At 41.5% G+C, this 20,691-nt stretch overlaps 1 protein-coding gene and 1 pseudogene across 1 annotated transcript; both read left to right on the top strand.

Moving 5' to 3' along the window:
- Positions 1-7,857: 7,857 nt before the first annotated feature.
- Positions 7,858-18,361, top strand: LOC101670240 (zinc finger protein 679-like). The gene is made up of 4 exons (XM_045077458.1): positions 7,858-7,898; positions 8,419-8,504; positions 12,369-12,494; positions 17,823-18,361. Exons 2-4 carry the CDS (start codon positions 8,490-8,492, stop codon positions 17,841-17,843), a joined length of 162 nt encoding a protein of 53 aa, XP_044933393.1. The 5' UTR covers positions 7,858-7,898; positions 8,419-8,489; the 3' UTR covers positions 17,844-18,361.
- Positions 18,362-18,369: 8 nt separating this feature from the next.
- Positions 18,370-19,352, top strand: LOC123391264 (annotated as a pseudogene).
- Positions 19,353-20,691: the final 1,339 nt, after the last annotated feature.

The following is a 20,691-nucleotide window of genomic DNA, read 5'->3' as shown; positions in this document are numbered from 1 at the left end:
CAGAGTGGGCAGGGGTGGGTCCCTTAGCAGCACCTGCCTCTTCAGTACCAGCCTCTTTAGCAGAGTCTCCTAGGGAGCACTGCTTAAAGTAAAAGTCCTACAGTGCATTGGTTTCTTCATTTTCTATGTTTGGTCCTCTACACTGGTAAATGTTATTTTTCCTACGTATGTGACTGGTAAAACTGAGTGACAAAAGAATCACAAACAAAAAGATTTTGGATACTATTCTGCAGTTCATCATGACAAAACCAGAGACTCATTGTATGCAGCCTTGCTGTTACTCCTTGCAGTCCTGTTTTTGGGGCTCATAATCTGGGCCAGCAGCTCCATGGTTTGTGTTCTGCACAGGCACAAGCAGCGTGTCCAACACATTCACAGGACTACTGTCTCCACCAGATACTCTCCTGAGTCCAGAGCCACCCAGAGCACCTTTGTGTCTTTTTACTTCCTCTCCTCCATCTTTCAAGTTTGTATTACTCTTATTTATAATCCCAGTTGGTGGCTGGGGAACACCACGGCTATAATCTCTCTGTTTTCCAATTGTCAGCCCCTTTCTGCTCATGAGCAGTGGCCACAGTGTGCCCAGGTTCTGCCTTGCCTGAATAAGGAACACAAAATCCGCTCATCTTATTCAAAAGTATGAGTAAATGTATGCATTTGCACAGCATCCCATCGTTTATTCACTCACTGAGAGTGAGCACTGTAAGTGCAATTATGAAACAGGCACATTGCAATAGAGTCTGAACAAGACAGGCTGAGCTTCTGCCCCAGTAATAATAATAATTAATAGCAGCAACTAAAAATGAAAGATTATATAATTATTATGTAAGTATGTCTATCACTTGATAAAAAGAGGCTCTTAATTTCAATACAATAATCTAATGTGTCATTTTTCCCCTTCATAGAGAATGCTTTGTCCTGGTTAAGGCATCATTTCCTATTCTAAAATCACAGATAAATTCTTTTGTGTTTTCTTTAAAAAACTTCATTATCTGTCCTTAAAATTTGGATCTGCAAATCATTAAGAATTAATTTTTGGGGGGTGCCTGCATGGCTCAGTCAGTTAAGCATCTTCCTTGGGCTCAGGTTATGATCCCAGAGTCCTGGGATCGAGCCCCGCATCAGGCTCCCTGCTCAGGTGGGAGTCTGCTTCTCCCACTCCCTTGGCTGTTCCCCCTGCTTGTGCTCGCTCTCTGTCAAGTGAATAAGTAATATCTTTTAAGAAAAAGAATTAATTTTTTGTGTGGTGTGTTTAGAGATCCACTTTTCCCAATGCAGCTAAGACATTTCATTATGAAAATGTTTTATAATACTTTGTTTTCACTTGTTCTCATCTGTCACTGGGGCATCTCATTAATATTACTCCATAGAGCTGATTTTTTCCATGAAGATCCCCTTTAAATTTTCCCATCCTCTCCTGCCTATCACACAAGCAAAGCCCATCTTGGTGTCAAAAATCTTTGGGATGCCTGGATGGCTCAGTTGATTGGGTGGCTGCCTTCGGCTCGGGTCATGATCCCAGCATCCTGGGATTGAGTCCCACATCAGGCTCCTTGCTCGGCAAGGAGCCTGCTTCTCCCTCTGCCTCTGTCTGCCATTCTGTCTGCCTGCGCTTGCTCTCTCTCCCTCTCTCTCTGACAAATAAATAAATATAAAATCTTAAAAAAAACCTTCAGTGGCCCTTTTTCCTGAAGGGGTCCTTAAAACCACATTTAGAAAGAGAAGTGCACTCTGCTAGGACACATTTCTCTACAGTCCTCTCAGGATTTTTTTTTTTTTTCATGTCTTATATCAGCTCTTTTCCAGAGTCTCTTGTCAAGGATTGTTTTAAGATGGTGATAGTGTCTTTCACTGGACCAAAGGGTAGATTGATTTCCTGACCAGTATAATAAAGGTTATACCTCCTTCTGAGGCAAGGTTGAACCTTTCTGTTTGTGATAAATAATAAAAGCTCTGGGCTGAGTTTCCTCAGCTGTGACATAAATCTGTTCACGCAGCATCTACCCGAGCCCCTTTGCCTCCCCTTGCGGGGTGTGGAGTGGGGAAGGGGCATGTGAACTGAAGTTCTTGCCTCCAGTTGTCAAATGATTAATAAAATCTTTTGTGTCCAATCTAGGAATCTCGTGCATTCTGTCAGCAGCCATGAAACTGGCAAGCTAATTTATTTTGGCTGACATCCTTCACATTTCTTGGCAGTCTTGGTGTCAAGGATGGTGCAATAAGGAGGCATGACTCTTTGGAAAGAAAGGGACAAAGTCTCTTTGTTGGTCTGGTTATGGAAAAGAAGGCTCTCTGGGACCAACAGCAAATTCTCTCATCCAGGTGTTAGACCAGGATGGTGGTGAGTAGGGCCTTCCACTGTCTTACTTGTTAATGAAGGCTGCTGTGTGGGGGAGTAGGATTGAAAGAAGCAACCTGAATGTGCTTTGTTCTTTCATCTTACCCTGGCAGAAAGATGAAGGGTCTAGAAGTGGTGTTTGTTCTTTTCCTGATGTGGGGGAGGGAGGCAAAAGGAGTCCCCACAGCTGATAAAGAGATTTGAGTGAATTAACATTGTAAGTTAATGTGGCTGAGCTGCATGTGGCCAGTAGCCTTCCAGAAACCACCCCCCCCCAAAAAAAATGTTCCTTACTAGCACCTTGCTTACAGCACACTGACACTCTCTCCCTCTGGACCTCCTGATGTCTTTGTCAGCCTAAAACCTGAATTCAACTGCTTTAGCCACAAGCTTCAACATGTTTGGCGGAGAGAAGGAACTCAAACTTGTATAGATTTGTTGGATCAGGTGCCATGCCACTGTCTTCCATGGTTGTGGGAAGGGAGGTTAAGTGACAAGGACTATAGGGTCAAGTATGGCTGCAAACAGGCAGGAATAAAGAAACCTCTAAACTAAGCCACAAAGGGGAGATGCAAAGGGGAAGCCAGCTCAGACCTTAAGGTGAAAAGCATTGGAGAATGAAAAGTTGGGGTACCTTCCCTACTGCCCTGGCCATCTCCCACACATCATGTTAGTCTCTTCTGGACCCTTGCATTCTCCAAGATCCTGCTCAAGGAATAACACAATCTTACTGCAGCCTCTGACGCATACAGATGTTAAACATTCTCATCTGTGTTCACATGGGGTGGGGGAGGCGGAAAAAGGGACCCAAACCAACTGATAAGGTTTGGGCAGAGTACATAGTGAGAGAATAAAGCTACAGTGATGATGCAGGTGCTAATTCCATACCCTGTTGCTCTTTCTACATCGGAATCTATAGTAGGGATTGATGTAGTAGGGATTGATGTTCTTATACTTCCCTGACCCATAGTGTCAGAGGGGATTATTCCCATCTGCTGAGGTGCAGGTAGAAAAGTTGAAATCATGCCCCATAGGGTTAATGAGGTTGAAACTAGAAGAAAATTTAAATCTTTTTCAGGGAACTGTCTTCCCCTATTCAACCACTGCATCTTTTCAAACCCCACCAACAATCCCACTAGCTGTCTCTGCAGAAGCCAGGAGTTCTGTTCCAGGCCATGAGCAAGCAAGACTCTGCATTCCTTACCTTGGGTAATGAGACCATGACCCCATCCAGTTTATACCGGCTCTCAGAGCTTTTCCATAGTCCCTCTTCTTGTCCTAAGATAACCTCCTGACATCAGGGGCTGAATTTTGCCTCCTTCTAATGTTAAGTCTCCACCTCAAAGTGAACATGGGATGTGTGTCACATATATATTTGTTCAACATTTATGCTCCATCTTTCCTCATGAACAGTCTTATGTTTCCCTGCCCTTTTCATTAATATGTATATAATCTTAACCCCTATGATTATTAAAAGAAAACAAAATAAAACTGTTCTTATCCACTTTGGGGAGGTGGATTTGAGGCTTGCCCTCCTGTTTCCTTGTCTGGCTGCCTCTTTTTGTTTGTTTGTTTGTTTGTTTTAAGATTTTATTTATTTATTTAACAGAGAGAGAGAGAGATCACAAGTGGGCAGAGAGACAGGAAGAGAGAAAGGGGGAAGATGTCTTCTGGCTGAGCAGAGAGCCCGATTCTGGGCTCAATCCCAGGACCCTGAGACCTTGACCTGAGCCGAAGGCAGAGGCTTAACCCACTGAGCCACCCAGGTGCCCCAGTTGGCTGCCTCTTGAATGAACCTTTCCTTACACCCCTGATGTCTCAGTGAGAGGTTTTGCTGTGCATTGGGCAGAGGGGCTCGGATTCAGTTCCAAAGTGTTCAGGAGTCACACTCCACTGCCATTTGCCACCCTGTGGGCAGGTCGGAATCTAGCATGAGTGTCTCTACCCTCTGGTATCCAAATGTTCACTCTATAGATGGTCTGTTTGTTGGCAAGTAAAAAGTCTAAGTGTCAGTAGCACTGAGTTGTCCATATTACATTTCTGACACTAGAGATGGCTGATAAAACCTGAAAATAATTAGAGTCCTGTTTTCCAATTAAGGTTTGTTGGAACTATGTGAGCAGACTTACAACACTTGATTCTTCCAGTGATTAAAGAAAACTTGGTGATTTTGTCATTTGGAGCCTCTGGCAAAGGGAGAAAGCCTCCACCTGAAGGCCCCCCTTGGGGTCTTAAACTCAAAACTCCCCTGGCAAAACTAACAGTGATGTGGATTCTAAAAGAGGCTATTCAGTTGCTACAGAGCTCTGATTAAAACTGAAAGCTGACCCACAGAGACCAGCCCAGTATTTTCATTTTGGGGTAGGTGAACTTAGTAGGTATGGCTTACAACTGTAATTTACACATAGAATGGGATACTTCTACAGTAATAAAAACAAATGAAATTCATTTGTATTCAACAACATGGGATGGTTCCCATGAATCTAATGTTGAGTGAAAGAAGTCAGACACATGGAAATATATACTATTTAGGTATGGATCCTTAAAAAGGAGTCTGAGCACCAAATTCCATCATGGTGGTGGGGAAGGTCCCCCACACCAACAAGACACGAGCAGTGTGTCCTACAACTCAGCAATTCTACTGCCTAGAAACAGCATCAAATTCTATAGGTTAAGGCATCAGTCCCATAAGACTGCCTTCATCTCTCCCTTCAGATGCCTGTAGTAAGCCCACATTATCAACCTGTGCTTCTTACTGATGAGCTAAAGATAGGAGGTTCTGATGACCCTCTTTCTTGAATTCAATTAATTTGCTAGAACAGCTCACAGAACTCAGAAAAAGTTTACTTACATTTATTGGTTTATTTGGATATAATACATTTACAAGGAAATCCAACTCTCCCAACTCTCCCAAGCAAATTCTCAGCTATACAAGCAAAGTCAGGACCTGTGTTCGGTGGACATTTTATGTCCCCTTCCTGTGCCTGAAACAAATCTTGCTGGCTCTAGGGTCTCTGATTCACCAAGTGTCTTCTAAATGTCTGTCCTGGTTCACTGATGGGTCACAGGAGCTGACACCTAATGGTGTCCACTGGGTTGTTGTGGCTGTTTGGCTTCAGAGCCAGCCATGCAAACATGAAAGCAGTATAATCATTCCACTCAGAGCTCAGAACTCAGTGTTTTGGGTTGTTGCCCATGTTCTAGTGATTTAGTTTTCCATGTTGGGCACTACAGGCAGTTTGATTAAGGACACCTTCTTTGTGGCTGCAAAATAGAAATAAACCTCAGCTATTGGTCTGTTGTCTGGTAATAACATGGTAAGGACTTTTTCTCTGAGGGTACTGACCACTGTCAAGGTGCTGATCAAGTCTGGTTCTGTGTTGATGTAGAGGCTATCAGTATATGCCAGGGTTGTGGCTGCAGGAGAAAGATGATGTGTTTGTCTCATGGTTTGGGAGGCTCATGCTCACTCCTCGCAGAATAATTCCATTGCACCTTTGACCTGCCTCTCCAGTTTATTGGTCATGCTTCACCACTGATGACACATTCATATAGGTTGACTCTGGCCACACCATTCTGGCCTTTAAAATGAATCTGCATCACCTTTTAGACTTTCCAGTCCATTTACAACTTGACCTATGTTATGCCTTTTGTCACAAAAACTATTTACTTCCTTTACTTCCTCCTGGCCCAACATGGTAAGGCAATTTGGTGATTGGATGTGACTGTCCTTCAAAAAGGGATTATCATGGGACGCCTAGGTGGCTCAGTTGGTTAAGCGGCTGCCTTCGGCTCGGGTCATGGTCCCAGGGTCCTGGGAACGAGTCCCACATCAGGCTCCTTGCTCAGCAGGGAGCTTGCTTCTCCCTCTGCCTCTCCCTGCCTCTCTGTCTGCCTGTGCTTACTTTCTCTGACAAATAAATAAAAAAGGGATTATAATTTCTCTCAGATGCTTCCAGGAAAAGGATGAGAGGAGTAGTGGAGATTATATGGAACTATGTTCCAACTGAATTCCATATCGACCATTCCTTGGCAGAATGTGGCTTTCCTTCCTTAGTGGCCACCCCAGGCCAGCACTGTTTGTATCTCCAAGTGATAGCCCAGCCCAAATAGGGTTATGAGACACAAATGTAAATCTGGTTACATTTATAGAGAAGAGTTTGTCTCCTTTATACCTGAATCTCTGGGATGAAATGTTTGGGTAGAAATAAGTGATGACTGGGAAAAAAGTGAAACTGTAGATCTTGTAATGGGGCACATTGATTCTTTGCAGGCAAAGGAAACGCAAAAAACTGGTACTTTTTTTTTTTTTTTTTTAAGGAATACCTTAGCCCCAGGACGTATGAGGAGAGAGGGGTGTTAATGATATTTTGTCCTTCTGTATCTCCTCCCCTAGGGCTTCCCTCCAGAAGCAAGTAACTTCCATCCTGCTACAGCATTCCAGCTGTTGCATGTATCTTAAATTTAACTGACTGCTAGCTCTCCCCTCACAGTTAAGCTGAGTATCTCCAGTGAGTGATCTTGGCAGACGTGGCCATAACAGAAGGAAAAATCAGGTGAGTATTTTCTATTTCAGTTTGAGTAATAGTCTGTAAGGGAAGGGGGCTTATCAAGAATCCAGGTGATTGAGTGCTCACATGTGGGAAAGGAGTTCTCCTTGGATAGAATGTATAAACCTAGAAAAATCTCATGAGAACAGGAGATAAATCTTGGTAAATTTATATGTGTGGGAAAAAATTCTAAGTGGAGAATATAGGATTTCAGTTGCCATGATAATAATAACCTAAACTTCCAGTCTCAAGAAAGGACTCTGAATATAAAAATTATTTAGTGGGAAATGACAGAATGGCTACTAAGAATTTGGCAACAGGGGTGATCGTCTCATCACAGATTGTGGTTGGATTCCTGGGGAATTTCTTAATTCTTTTCCACTTTTTTACCACTACATATATCCTTCGGTGGATGCATGTTAAGGTCTATAGATCTGATTCTCAAGCACCTGACTTAGTCAATTCCTTGTTTATTCTTTCTAAAGGAATCCCCCATACAGTGGAGGTTTCGGATTAAAGCACACACACACACCCGTTATTTTGGAGGTAAACTTGCTCAGTGTGTTTACAGTTGCCAGAAGGGTGTCCATCGGCACCACTGCCTTTTGGGTATCTTCCAGACCATCACGATCGGCCTCAGGAACTCAGAGCAGACAGAGCTTAAAACAAAAACTTCCAAGTTCATTGGCTTTTTGGTCACCCTATGCTAGAAGTTGCAAATGCTGGTGGTAAACATCATAATTCTTATTTATGTGTTTGGCAAAAGCATGGACAAAAATAGGACAGCAAAAACATCACAAAGCAAAAGGATCGGGCATATTGTTCTGGAATAGTTGGTGACAAAACTACAGAGTTGCTACACACAGAATTGCCGTCTTCCCTGAGGCCCCCCGCCCTGCCCAAGTCCAGGCCCTGCCCAAGTCCTGCCCCTGTCAACGCCTCTCTTGTCTGCACATGCGTAGTTGCCTGCAGACGCGGAAGTGAATGGGCTGAGTGACAGAAACGCTCGGGTGAGTGGATTTCGGATGTTCAGTCTCACACCAGTGGTTTGCGGCCTCACAGCCTCCAGTCTTCCATACCCAGGTTCTCTGGAGGTTACAACTGATGTTCTTGCCTGAACTCATGTTCAGGCCAACATGAGTCCCAGCGTCGTCGTGAGGCGCTCCAGGCCCGGTAGCTTCGGGGCGCGGCGTCCGTGTCCGCTTTCAGCCCCTGGATTCGTGGAGACGCCACTTCGGGCGCTCCACTGTCCTGCCCTGCCCCCGTCCCGGATGCGGGAAGGTGGGGTTCTATTCTGTGCCGCGGCTCGGGCTGCGGCAGCCGCAGAACACGTGGGCTTCACAGAGGAGCAGTGAGGTGGGAAGAAAAGGGGAGAAACCGCCTCACTGGCTTGTCTCTGTGTTCACGAGCCCCTCCTGGGCAGCGGGCGGCCGAGGACTGTCTTACTTGTTGAGGTCCTCCCCGTGTGCGTGGTTGTCACAGGAAGGGGGTGTGTGCGTTAGAGGCATTAAGAAGCCTGTGTTCACTCAGGGTCCACTTGTCAAGACTGATCTTATCTGAGAAACAAGTCCAGAGGAAGAGGAAAGGAAGAGGAGGCAGGAATGACTCATGCCCAGGTAAAATTCACATTCTTGATTGTTTCTTCTGTCTTTCCTAAAATGCTGGTTTTTCTAGATTTGGTAATGTATTCTCAAGGGACCTGCCTAACGTTTGCTCGAACTCACCCCAGCCTTGCCTCCTTACCCCCCATCTCCACTTACATTCCATCTCATCAGGACCTAGAGACAGGAACCTATGAAGAGACCCTGTTGGGGGATCATCAGGGGGAGGGTTTCATACTCAGGTGTGAATCAGAAACTGGGAGTGGGGCTTTGGTGTCAGTGCGTTGGCAAAGGGGACTGTTTTAGGAGTTGCGTATGAATGCACTGTCAGTTCCATGTAGAGTAGCATCAAGAAGCATTGCATTAAGGGGCCCCAGGGTGGCTCAGTCAGTTAAGCCTCTGCCTTCCGCTCAGGTCATGATCCCAAGATCCTGGGATAGAGTCTGGAATGGGGTTCTTTGCTGTGGGGATAGGGGAGCTGGTTCTCCCCTTCCCTCTGCTGCTCCTTCTGCTTGTGCTCTCTCTCGCTCTCTCTGTGTCGAATAAATAAATACAATCTTAAAAAAAGAGGTCCTTCAGCAAAATAAGTCAGGCAGAGAAAGACAAATATATGATTTCCTGGATATTTGCAATTTAAGAAACAAAACAGATGAACATAGGGGAAGGAGGAAAAAGAGGGAAGCAAACCATAAGAGACTCTTAACGGTAGAGAACAAACATAGGGGTGATGGAGAGAGGTAGGTAGGTGATGGGGAGATGGGCTTTAAGGAGAGCACTTGTCCTGTTGCGCTTGGGGTGTTACATGTAAGTGATGAATGGTTAAACTCTGCTCCTGGAAAAAAAATTACACTGCACGTAAACTAACTAGAACTTAAGTACAAATTTGAAAAAGAAAAAAATGACCTACACATTTATGTGCCATATTAATATGCAGGAAGAGCTGGAAAATAAGACTGAGAAGGGTAAAACCTGTTGTCCCTGATTTTACAAAGCATTTGATGCTAAACAAGTGAATCAGCATGTTTCTAGTTCTAAAATATTAATAATTTGGGTTAGAGTTGAAAGTTCTGAAACTTATCAATGATAAAGGATGTTTTATTGTATAATTTGTTTTAACAGTTAAGTTCTTTAACATCACTCAAAGCATATCCATCACATGAAGACCCTTGCTCATTAAGGAACTTTTGTGTAGCCGGTGTTTTAGCTAAAAATGTTTCAGTCATTACATTGGAGCAAAAACTTAGTCTTTGTTATAACCAATTGTTACTAAAATGTTACATTTCTTTTGTTTTAAACATCACATGCCATATATCCTTGTTTTGAGGTAAAACCCCAAGCAGTGTTGCAGATTTTGGACAAAGAAGTAAACATCTCCTTCCCTGTCATGCCCTCCATCATCACTCACCAACTCTGTAATCACTATTGCCTGTTCTCTGGAAGATTGTGTGTCTTTTAAGAATGCATTTACTGGGGTGTCTGGGTGGTTCAGTGGGTTAAAGCCTCTGCCTTAGGCTTGGGTCATGATCCCAGGATTCTGGGATCGAGCCCCGGATCAGGCTCTCTGCGCTGCAGGGGGCCTGCTTCCTCCTCTCTCTCTGCCTGCCTCTCTACCTACTTGTGATCTCTGTCTGTCAAATAAATAAATAAAATCTTGAAAAAAAATAGTGGTAACAATAGTAACATACTATGTGTGTACATATAAAATGACATTTTCTGCAGGTCTGTGTTTTTAACTTGGAACTTGTTTTATCTTTTCTCACTTAGGAAACCCACTATCAATGTACTTTCAACACTATCTGTTACTTACCTGTGTGATTCTCAGGTTCAAGTCTAAATTCCTAACACCTGGTTCAGGTGCCAGTGAAGGAGCAGGAGGCTGGCTGAGGACAAAGCAAAAGCTGGCACCTTGCACCCCCCCCCTTCGCCCGCTCCCCTCCATATGTGTAGCGTTCCTCAGGCACCCCTGACTGCCATAAAATGATAAATAGTTAACTTGCAGAGATCACAGTCCTGCAAGGCAGGTTTGCAAATGTCCTTGAGATTCACAACAAAGAAGTTACCTTATCAATAGCCCTAATGTCACCCTCCCCTCCATGAAAAAACGAAGGAGGCGGAGGTAGAAAGAAAAGTAAAGTTACATTTCTTCTAAACCTAAATCTCACTAACAAGGATGTTTGATAGCAGGAATGTAACATTCCACCAGGAGACTCCCAATTGTCTTTATGTTAGTGCCTCATTAGAGGGAAAGTGGCCTTGGCTTGATAGTAACCAGGCCTTCAATATCCTGATAGTGCTTTTTTTCGCATGCGTGGGCTAACCGGCCAGTTCTGCTTCTGTAAGATTGCTTTGTCTGCTTTCGCGGGCGGGTCCCCTGACCCAATCCACTGACGCCAAGTATGCCTGTTCAAACTGTCAATCAATCAGCTCAGCCCCACCTGAAACTTGTTTGTATCTGTCTATAAAAACCCTGCACCAACCCAGCTCTGGACCTCTCGGCGTTATTGGCAACGAGCGGCGCAGAGGTCCAGGTTCGAACCTGCAATAAACGACCCTTGCTGCTTGGCTTTGACTCACGTCTCTGGTGGTCTTTTAAGGTGGGGGTAATATTCAGTTGGCATTTCACCAGCTTTGCCATTTCTTAGTTATCTGACCCAAGGCTAGTTTCTTAGAGTTTCTGTGACAGTTGCTTTTTCTATAAAGTGGACACAGATATTTCCCTAATGTTATTACACAAAATAATACCCATTTGAGTAATGTTTAGTACATCATAAGTGTTTAAAAAACTTTTGTTTCTGCCATTATAATCACCATCATCACGTTCTTGCATTTTAAACTTTCTTAAAAGGCACTGTGAACTTTGTAATCTTTAAAGACACTACTCATCGGATGCGGAAGAAGGGGAAACCTCCTACACTGTTGGTAGGAATGCAAACTGGTGTAGCCATTCTGGAAAACAGTATGGAGGTTCCTCAAAAAGTTGAAAATAGATCTACCCTATGACCCAGCAATTGCACTACTGGGTATTTACCCTAAAGATACAAATATAGTGATCCAAAGGGGCACGTGCACCCGAATGTTTATAGCAGCAAGGTCCACAATAGCCAAACTATGGAAAGAGAGTAGATGTCCATCAACAGATGAATGGATAAAGAAGATGTGGTATATATATACAATGGAATACTATGCAGCCATCAAAAGAAATGGAATCTTGCCATTTGCAACAACATGGATGGAACTAGAGGGTATTAGGCTTAGTGAAATAAATCAATCAGAGAAAGACAATTATCATATGATCTCCCTGATATCTGGAAGTTGAGAGGCAGAGTGGGAAGTTTGGGGGGTAGGGAAGGAAAAAATGAAACAAGATGGGATCAGGAGGGAGACAAACCATAAGAGTCTCTTAATCTCACAAAACAAACTGAGGGTTGCTGGGGGTTAGGGATAGGGTGGTTGGGTGATGGACATTGGGGAGAGTGTGTGCTATGGTGAGTGCTGTGAAGTGTGTAAGCATGATGATTCACAGACCTGTACCCCTGGGGCAAATAATACATTATATGTTAATAAAAGTAATTTTTAAAAGACACTACTCATAGTGTAGCTCCTCAAAGAAACAACTGGTGTGTCAAATGTGCTATCTAGCCCTTCTATGTAGTCCATCTTGTGATACATTTTATTTGTATATTTTGCTGTTCACAAAATTGTGGAGTGCACAATGATTTTGTGGCTTTATGTCCTCTGGTTGAGAAGTACAATAACACAAAATTATCTTACACTGAGTTGTCACTACAGCCAAATCAGTCTTTATACTTCTCTCCTATAATTTGTGTGAAGATAAGAACTCTCCCCATGGTCTCTTAGTGTAATGTGTTTTCATTACAGGTGCTGTTGACCTTCAGGGATGTGGTCATAGAATTCTCTCTGGAGGAGTGGGAGTGCCTGGACCCTGCTCAGAGGGCCTTGTACAAGGATGTGATGTTGGAGAACTATAGGAATCTGATCTCCTCGGTGAGGATAATGTCCCTCTAGATGTTGAGATCTGCCCTAGTGACTTTCTTGTGGGGCCCCTGCCCTGCTAGCCTGGGACTGATGCTATATCGACTCTGAATTGAAAGCTTCATGAGAAGGCACCTGGACGTTCATCTCCTCCTTTCTTCAGATGATCTGCCCACTCCTCACTAGATCAGTGTTGCTTTTACCACTTGAGTAATCATAAAACCTTGTAGCAAAATTTTAAAATATTGGATTCCCTGGTTTTACTCCTGTGTGTTTGAGTCAGTAATTCTCAGAAGAGAGCTAGATGTCTATAAAGGTAAAATATTTCCTAAGCCAGTCAGTGAACAAAATCAGTGTAGACCCATCTGTAACATCTTCTGTCCTCAGCTGAACAAGGGGCTGGGATTATGTTCTAGAAAAGCCCCAGCACATAGTTCTCCTTTCTTATAAGCAGAACTCTCTGACCCAAATAGTATCTCTATTTTGGAGCAAGGGACAGAGCGAAGGGCTGTGGAGGGCGAGCTGAAAATAGTGAAAAAACCAAGTGGGTGGGACTATACCGAAGATGCGAATACTGGTAGCAGCTGAGGTGGCCAGAGATGCAACTGCTTCATTAAATATTGTTTGGGAAACTTTCCTCAAAGAGGAGAGGTCTGTGAGAAAAGAAAAGTACTTGTGAGCCCTCAAAGGAACTCTCCCCCATTTCTCTGTTCTGCAGACATGACATTCCAGCTGATACAGAGACTATGTCAGTCTTTATCATGACCTGTGACACTCTTACCTGGCTGCTGTGACCTTTTTGGTCCCTTGGCTTTGAGAGGGATGAGAAGGGCTGTTTCATAGGGGTCCTCTTTTTCTCTGGTCTCTCCCTCCATACTTGATGCCAGCTGATTCCATCTGATCTGTCAGTTCCTCCATAGATCTGACTCCAGGACCTGTCCAGGTCTCATCCTCTGTTCCTATGTTTTGGAGATAAGAAAACATTGGCTGTTCCTCCATGGCACTTGGGGCCCCAAGGCTGCATGGGACTGTCTCAGGGCTTCCTGGTCATTTTGTCAGGCCTGCTCTTGCCACACATCAAGAGTATAACCAGGCAATATGGTGGGTTCTGAGATGATTTGTCAGCAGTACTATGCAGACAGTAGACAGAAATTCTCTTTGAAACCCAGTCCTACATGGGGAGCATCTCTTGTCTTCTCAAAGACTCTGCAAAATCGAACTCCCTTGGTCTACATCTCTTATCTTGCCTTATTCTCCTCCTGCACTCTGCCTGGGCTAGTAATGCAGACAATACTTGGCTTGTCTAGATTTTGTATTTTCTTAAGTCTGTGCAGTTTGGCTTGTGAAACATGTTTTCCTAGGTTCTGGAATAATCCTCTTTTTCTTCTCTGATAACCCACTTTTAGATGATGGACAACTTCTGGTGGACTTATCCACAGAGGGGTTTTATTGGGTAACAACATTTTTGAAGAAGAACATTTTGATTACTGTATTACAGTGCTGTCCTGCCACTTACAGAAGTGCCCAGTTAAGCCACTGAATGGGGTGGTCAGCAAGTCCTAGGGAGGCTGAGATAGGAAGTATCAGGGAAGTCTGACTGATGAGTGATTGTAGTTCTCTTTCTGTTCCTTTAGAGTGTCACAGAGTCTCTCAAAGACAGTGTGGCAGTGTTGATCAAATAGCTAATGATCATTCCCTTTGAGCCAGCAATCATAGATGTACAAACTTATCCCAAGGAGGACATATATTTTAAAATATATACTACATTACATTGTATGTTAATTTAAATATATATATATATATATATATATAATCTCAAGATTTGCTTCTTGAGTGCTGAGGGTTATGGGTCAACAGCAGTTTCCCCCAAACCTACTCAAATTCCTGAACTTTATGAAAAAATTGTCTTAGTCCCTTTATTTCTATTTCACCTGACTTACCTATTACTAAAATACCTTCTTCTCAAGTTGGTTGGATTTGTAAAATTGGACATCTTGAGAAAAATTTTTTTTATTGAATTACTATATTCATGCCAGAAATCATTAAATTGATTTGCCATAATTTTTATATAGGATACCTTGCTTTTTCTGTAGTATATTTTAAGTTTTCTAAATATAATTTCTTGGATTTTATTTGAATTTTACTTATTTTCATATTTTGGTACAAAATGTTTTATTCTGGGGCGCCTGGGTGGCTCAGTGGGTTAAAGCCTCTGCCTTCAGCTCAGGTCATGATCCCAGGGTCCTGGGATCGAGCCCCACATTGGGCTCTCTGCTCAGTGGAAAGCCTGCTTCCCTCTATCCCTCTGCCTGCCTCTCTGCATACTTGTGATCTCTGTCTGTCAAATAAATAAAATCTTTTTAAGAAAGATTTATTTATTTGAAAGAGAAAGAGAAAGAGGATGAGAGAGCATGAGCAGGAGGGGCGGAGGAAGAGGGAGAATCTCAAGAAGTCTCTGCACTGAGCATGGAGTCCAACATGGGGCTCAGTCCCAGGACCCTGTGATCATGACCAGAGCCAAAACCAAGAGTGGGATGCTTAACCAGCTGTGCCCCCCGGGCACCCAAAGAAGCACTATGGTTTTTATATAACAAGGAAACTCAGTCTCAAAAAGGTTAGCATGCCAAATTGGTAAATTTCTATTTATAAAACATATTAAGTAAGTAATAATTTGGTTGGTATGTTCCTTTTAGCTAATCTATCCACATCTCCCCCAAAGTTCAGACCTTGACAAAACCTGCTAACTCTGTCGTCCCCACCACGGGACTCACCATCTTGCACACATGTCACTCTCCATTGTTGAATTCTGACACACTTTTATGGCATCTGCCTGTGTAGAGTGAGTTCATCCATTCTGCCCTTGATGCCAATGTCCAGAATTTTGCTTTTGATGCCTTCTAAGAACATTTTTGTACATGTCTATATGTAGGGCTCTCTTGAGTAAATGCTTATAAATAGAAAGCAATGGATATTCCTTTTGAGAAATTTCAGGGCAAATATTAGAATAGAGCTAAACCTGTATTCCTTCCACTGTATCATGCTAATTGCCTTCTTCATCTCTTCCATTCTCCCCCGTTCATTGATCTCCCCTGTTCATTGATTCATGGATCTGGATGAGGAACACTATTTTTTCCTTAGCAGATTGATTTTGAGCCCCTGGACACCCAAGTCTCCTCAGCGTTCCCTGTCCTTACCCATTCCACATTGTATAAAGATCCCTACTCTCCCAGAGGACAGCTAGTTCAGCATAGCAACATGCCTGGTCACTGTTTGAATCAACACATTCAGGAAGTGATGATTGAGATGCTCTTATCCAGGTGGGATGAGTCAGTAACAGTATTAGTAATACAACTCAATTCCTGTGCCTTTCTTGAAGCATTTCCCTGTATACTGGTGGGGTTTGCTATGGCCTTGTGCTCACTTCCTGAGTGGGCAGTAATAAACTGTTTAGTGCTCAAGGACATGTGGTCTGAGCCTGCAGGCCTAGATTCAGATTTTAGCTTTCACATTTTTTTCCCTGTGTGAATTAGTGTTGGATACATAAACATGATGGGCCTGTTTTTTTTTTTTAATTATTTTATTTTTATTTATAAATTTTTATAAATAATAGTTTTATTTATTTATTTATTTGTGTGTGTGTGTGTGAGAGAGAGAGAGAGAGAGAAAGAGAGAGCACAGAAGCAGGCAGAGTGGCAGGCAGAGGCAGAGAGAGAAGCAGGCTCCCTGTGGGGCAAGGAGCCTGATGCAGGACTCAATCCCAGGATGCTGGGATCATGACCTGAGCTGAAGGCAGCAGCTTAACTAACTGGGCCACCCAGGCATCCCCAGTCCTGTTGTTTTAATCTGAAATACTATGATAACATATCTCGAAAATATTTTAAATATGTTCATGCTGTTAGAAAGAAAGATTTTGAATGTTGTATAACATACAGCAAGGACTGGAAATTTACCTTTCTTTCCTAATATTTCTTGACCTCCTCCTGTGTTTAATATGTAATTGGCCTTTGCCCACAGTATATTGTATTTATATTCATTTTGTGATTTGTTTCATCTTAGTGTTTTCTGCCTTAGTAAAATTTCAAAGCACATACTTTGCAGTACATGTATTCTGTGACTACAGAATCACATTATTAAAGGCTGCTTCACAGTTTGGAAATAGCTCTGTTGATTGGTAGTTAACTGCAGGTATGAAATCATAATTCTGAATTCTGATTGCCTTCCCAAATTCTTCATCTTAAAATATTATGTATTTACCTGCACCAGATATTTAAAAAGTCAGTGGTTATTTTTTTTAAGATTTTATTTATTTATTTGACAGAGATGATGAATAGGCAGAGAGGCAGGCAGAGATGGGGGGAGAGGCTCCCTGCCGAGCAGAGAGCCTGGTGTGGGGCTTGATCCCATGACTCTGGGATCATGACCCAAGCTAAAGGCAGAGGCTTTTAACACACTGAGCCACCCAGGCGCCCCAAGTCAGTGGTTCTTAACATAGGTTTCAATGTTCATATTATGTATTCCTTCTGGAGTAGGAGCTCTGTACTTTGTTTTGAAGAAAGAAGTCTTTAGAATGCCACAGATTATAATGGTTTTTAATTGTTTTGGCTTCTTATTTATCTTCTGGATTTACTGTGGATTTCTAAAATGTTTATTCATTTTATTATGATTTATAGATAATTGTTTTTAAATATCTTTTGTGTATTATGACTGTCATGCACCAATGGTTAATGTTGTGAAATGCCTATTCTGCATGAATATAGAGGGTTTTATTATAGAACTTCAGAACAGTATTTTGTTATTCTTACAATGGTGTTTTATCAAGTTCTTCTCATTTTCTCAGTGCTATTTTTATTTTGTAATTGTGAATTGCCATTTTTTGTTAGATAGGTTGTTAAGATAGTATTTACCATTTTTATCTATAGTCCTCTGCTTTATTGTACCTATATAATTAGGTATGTGTATACGCATTAATATAATATTGCTTTCCTTCAAATATGAAACACCCTAATGTCCATGCCAATTGGTGAATTCTTTGGGGTGGCAACAGAAAGATATCACTTTGTTTAGGGCTTATGTAAATACTCTGAGTGGTTTGCTCATAGGGTGTTAGAACTGGGCTTTCCTGAAAATAATTTTATCTGTGTGTAAACACAGATGTGTAAATAAACACCCTTTGTTTATTGAGGAATCCAATTCCCTTTATTCCTAAATATTTGTGTACTGTGGTTGAGAAGTTTTATAACTATATCAGCATTACTTTTGGCCTAATATTATGTTTTCAAGGTAAAATATTCACTTTATAACTCTATTAATAGGGAATCTATGGTTCTTTATATCTTTCAGATATCGCTATTAGAAGTATGATTAAGGAATTATCACCAAAAGAGGGTATTAACAAAGAGGAATTATTCCAGACATTGATGTTGGAAAGACACAAAAGAAATGACATCAAGGATTTGGGTTTCAGAGAAGTTCTGAAAAATATGCATGCGTTTGAAAGTCCGTATACATATGATGGAACAAATTACAAAGAAGTAACCACAGCCCATAACCAAAATTTCAGTGGTAGAAGAGATTAGCACTACACCAAACCCTGGAATTATTTCCCTCTAAAGCAGAGTGTTTCTGTAAGAAAAAGAACTTATCAATATTACAAGCATGAAAAATCATATAAAAGTATTTGTTAAAACTAAAAAATAACATAACCTGTGCAGGAAATAAGTATATAAAATGTTTTGAAAATGGGATTGGATTAATAAAATTTCAGTCACATCTGGATGACTTCCAGAAGTTTCAAACTGAAGAGAAAATTTATGAATGTAATCAAGTCGAGGATTTGATCAACAGTAGTTTTGCTTTACCACTTCAAAGAATTCCTACTAGCATTGATATGAATATTTGTAATAAGTCTGGGAAACTTTTTATACTTCCTTCATTACTTATACATCAAAAAACACCTATTAGTGAAAAGCCTTACAAATGTAATGATTGTAGGAAGGCCTTTAGAGAAAGCTCAGACCTCACTAGTCATGAGAGAATTCATTTTGGGCAGAGGGCTTACAAATGTAATGAGTGTAGCAAAGCCCTTTCCCAATTTGCAAAACTGACTAGGCATCAGAGAATCCATACCAGTGAAAAACCATATAAGTGTAATATATGTGGCAAGGGCTGTAGGCAAAATTTAAATCTTGCACGGCATCAGAAAATTCATACTGGAGAGAAACCTTACAAATGTAATGAGTGTGGCAAAGTCTTTTCTGAGGATTCAAGCCTTACTTGATATAGGAGAATTCATACTGGAGAGAAACCTTATAAATGTAATCAGTGTGGGAAGACTTTTAGAGGAAGCTCAAATCTCACCAATCATTCTGGGCAGAGACCTTACAAATGTAATCAGTTTGACAAATCCTTTAACCGGATCTCACACTCACTAGAGAATCCATACTGGAGAGAATCCATACTGGAGAGAAACCATATAAATATAATACATGTGACAAGGTCTGTAGTCAACATTCAAATCTTATAATTCATCAGAGAGTTCATACTGGAAAGAAACCTTACAAATGTAATGAGTGTGGCAAAGCCTTTATGGAGCATTCAAGCCTTACTCAACATAAGAGAATTCATAGTGGGGAAAAGCCTTATAAATGTAAGGAATGTGGACCAGTCCTCTAACTTTGTCAAACATCAGATAATTCATACTGGAGAGAAGGCTTATAAGTGTAATGAGTGTGGCAAAGCCTTTAATGTGTGTTTAAGCCTTACCTGACATCAAAGAATCCATACTGGGGAGAAGCCTTACAAATGTAACGAATGTGACAAGGCAAATCTTACTAGACATCAGAAAATGCATACTGAAAAGAAACATTGTAAACCTAATATATGTGGAAATGCTTTTTTTAAAGATTTTATTCATTCATTTGACAGACAGAGATCACAAGTAGGCAGAGAGGGAGGAAGCAGGCTCTCCACTGAGCAGAGAGCCCAATGTGGGGCTCGATCACAGGACCCTGAGATCATGACCTGAGCCGAAGGCAGAGGCTTTAACCCACTGAGCCACCCAGGCGCCCCTGTGGAAATGCTTTTATCCAAAGATCAAGCACTGGGGATTCCCAGAGAATTTGTGGTGAAGAGAACCTCACAAATGTCAATGTGTGTAGCAAAACCTTTAATGTGTTTTCAAGACTTACTCAACATCAAAGAATCCATACTGAACAGAAACCATATAAAAGTCATGTATTTGGCAAAGCCTGTAACAAGGGCTCACAGTTAAGTAGACACCAGAATATGCATCTTTGAAAGAAACCATAAAAATGTAATGGGTATGGCCAGGCTTTTATGCAAAGATCAAACATATATAATATCTCCTACTGGAGAGAAATCTTATAAATGTAATGAATGTGTTAAATTTTTATCAGATGTTCAAATGTTTACTTTAGGGGTCATGAGAGAATTCGCATCAGAGAGAAAACATACAAATGTATTGAAAGTGGCAAGACCCTTAGACAATGATCTAATCTCAAGATTTACCAAAGAATTTATATTGTAGAGAAGCCTTAAAACTGTAATGAATGTGATAAGTTGTTTAACCATTTCTCACAATTGGCTACATATAATTCATAGTAGAGAAAATGGTCTCTTAAGCTCTTCTGAAAGATTATTCAATTTAATTCTAAATAAAGTTAATAATTGATAATTGATTAAAAATCAATAATACCTATAATGGCTGTTAAAGTTAAAAGGATGCCTGTGGAAAAGTCCTCTACCTTCATTTTATTAAATAGTTTATTTCAGGTTTCTTGAAAAGGCCAAATTACTATCAGTGATTTCCATCCTGAGGTTTGAATTCTGCTGATATTATACTTTAATTATAATCCTTTCATGTCACCACAAAGACCTCTTGGAAGGGTTTAATAAGATAAAAGGGTAGACTTCATTAGGTGATGCTCATTCATGTCCAGAATTTACTGGAAGAACAAGAACACTGAAATTATAATCCAATATAATATAAATTTGAGTGACAGCATGAGTGGCATATAATAGATGTAAAACTACTATCTAAGTCATGATTAATATGTTAAGGACCCTCTTGTCCAGATTTGTTGGAATGGGGCTCTTATGGTGGAGCTGAGGAGAGGGTACTGAATGTGGCCTAAACTTTCTACCAGTGCCAAATAAAAAGTTCACAGCCTTTCTCATCAGCCTATATAGG

This window comes from Mustela putorius, unplaced genomic scaffold (genome assembly GCF_011764305.1).
Source record: "Mustela putorius furo isolate JIRA1106 unplaced genomic scaffold, ASM1176430v1.1 tig00000196_pilon_pilon_pilon, whole genome shotgun sequence".
Taxonomy (NCBI): domain Eukaryota; kingdom Metazoa; phylum Chordata; class Mammalia; order Carnivora; family Mustelidae; genus Mustela; species Mustela putorius.
The sequence above is the reverse complement of the archived record's forward strand: the minus strand, read 5'-3'. Positions and strand labels throughout refer to the sequence as shown.

What these genes read in the sequence shown, in the direction of transcription:
- LOC101670240 (XM_045077458.1), top strand. An exon ending in ATAGGAATCTGATCTCCTCG is followed by an intron (nt 12,495 to 17,822) that starts GTGAGGATAATG and finishes TATATCTTTCAG; the next exon opens with ATATCGCTATTAGAAGTATG.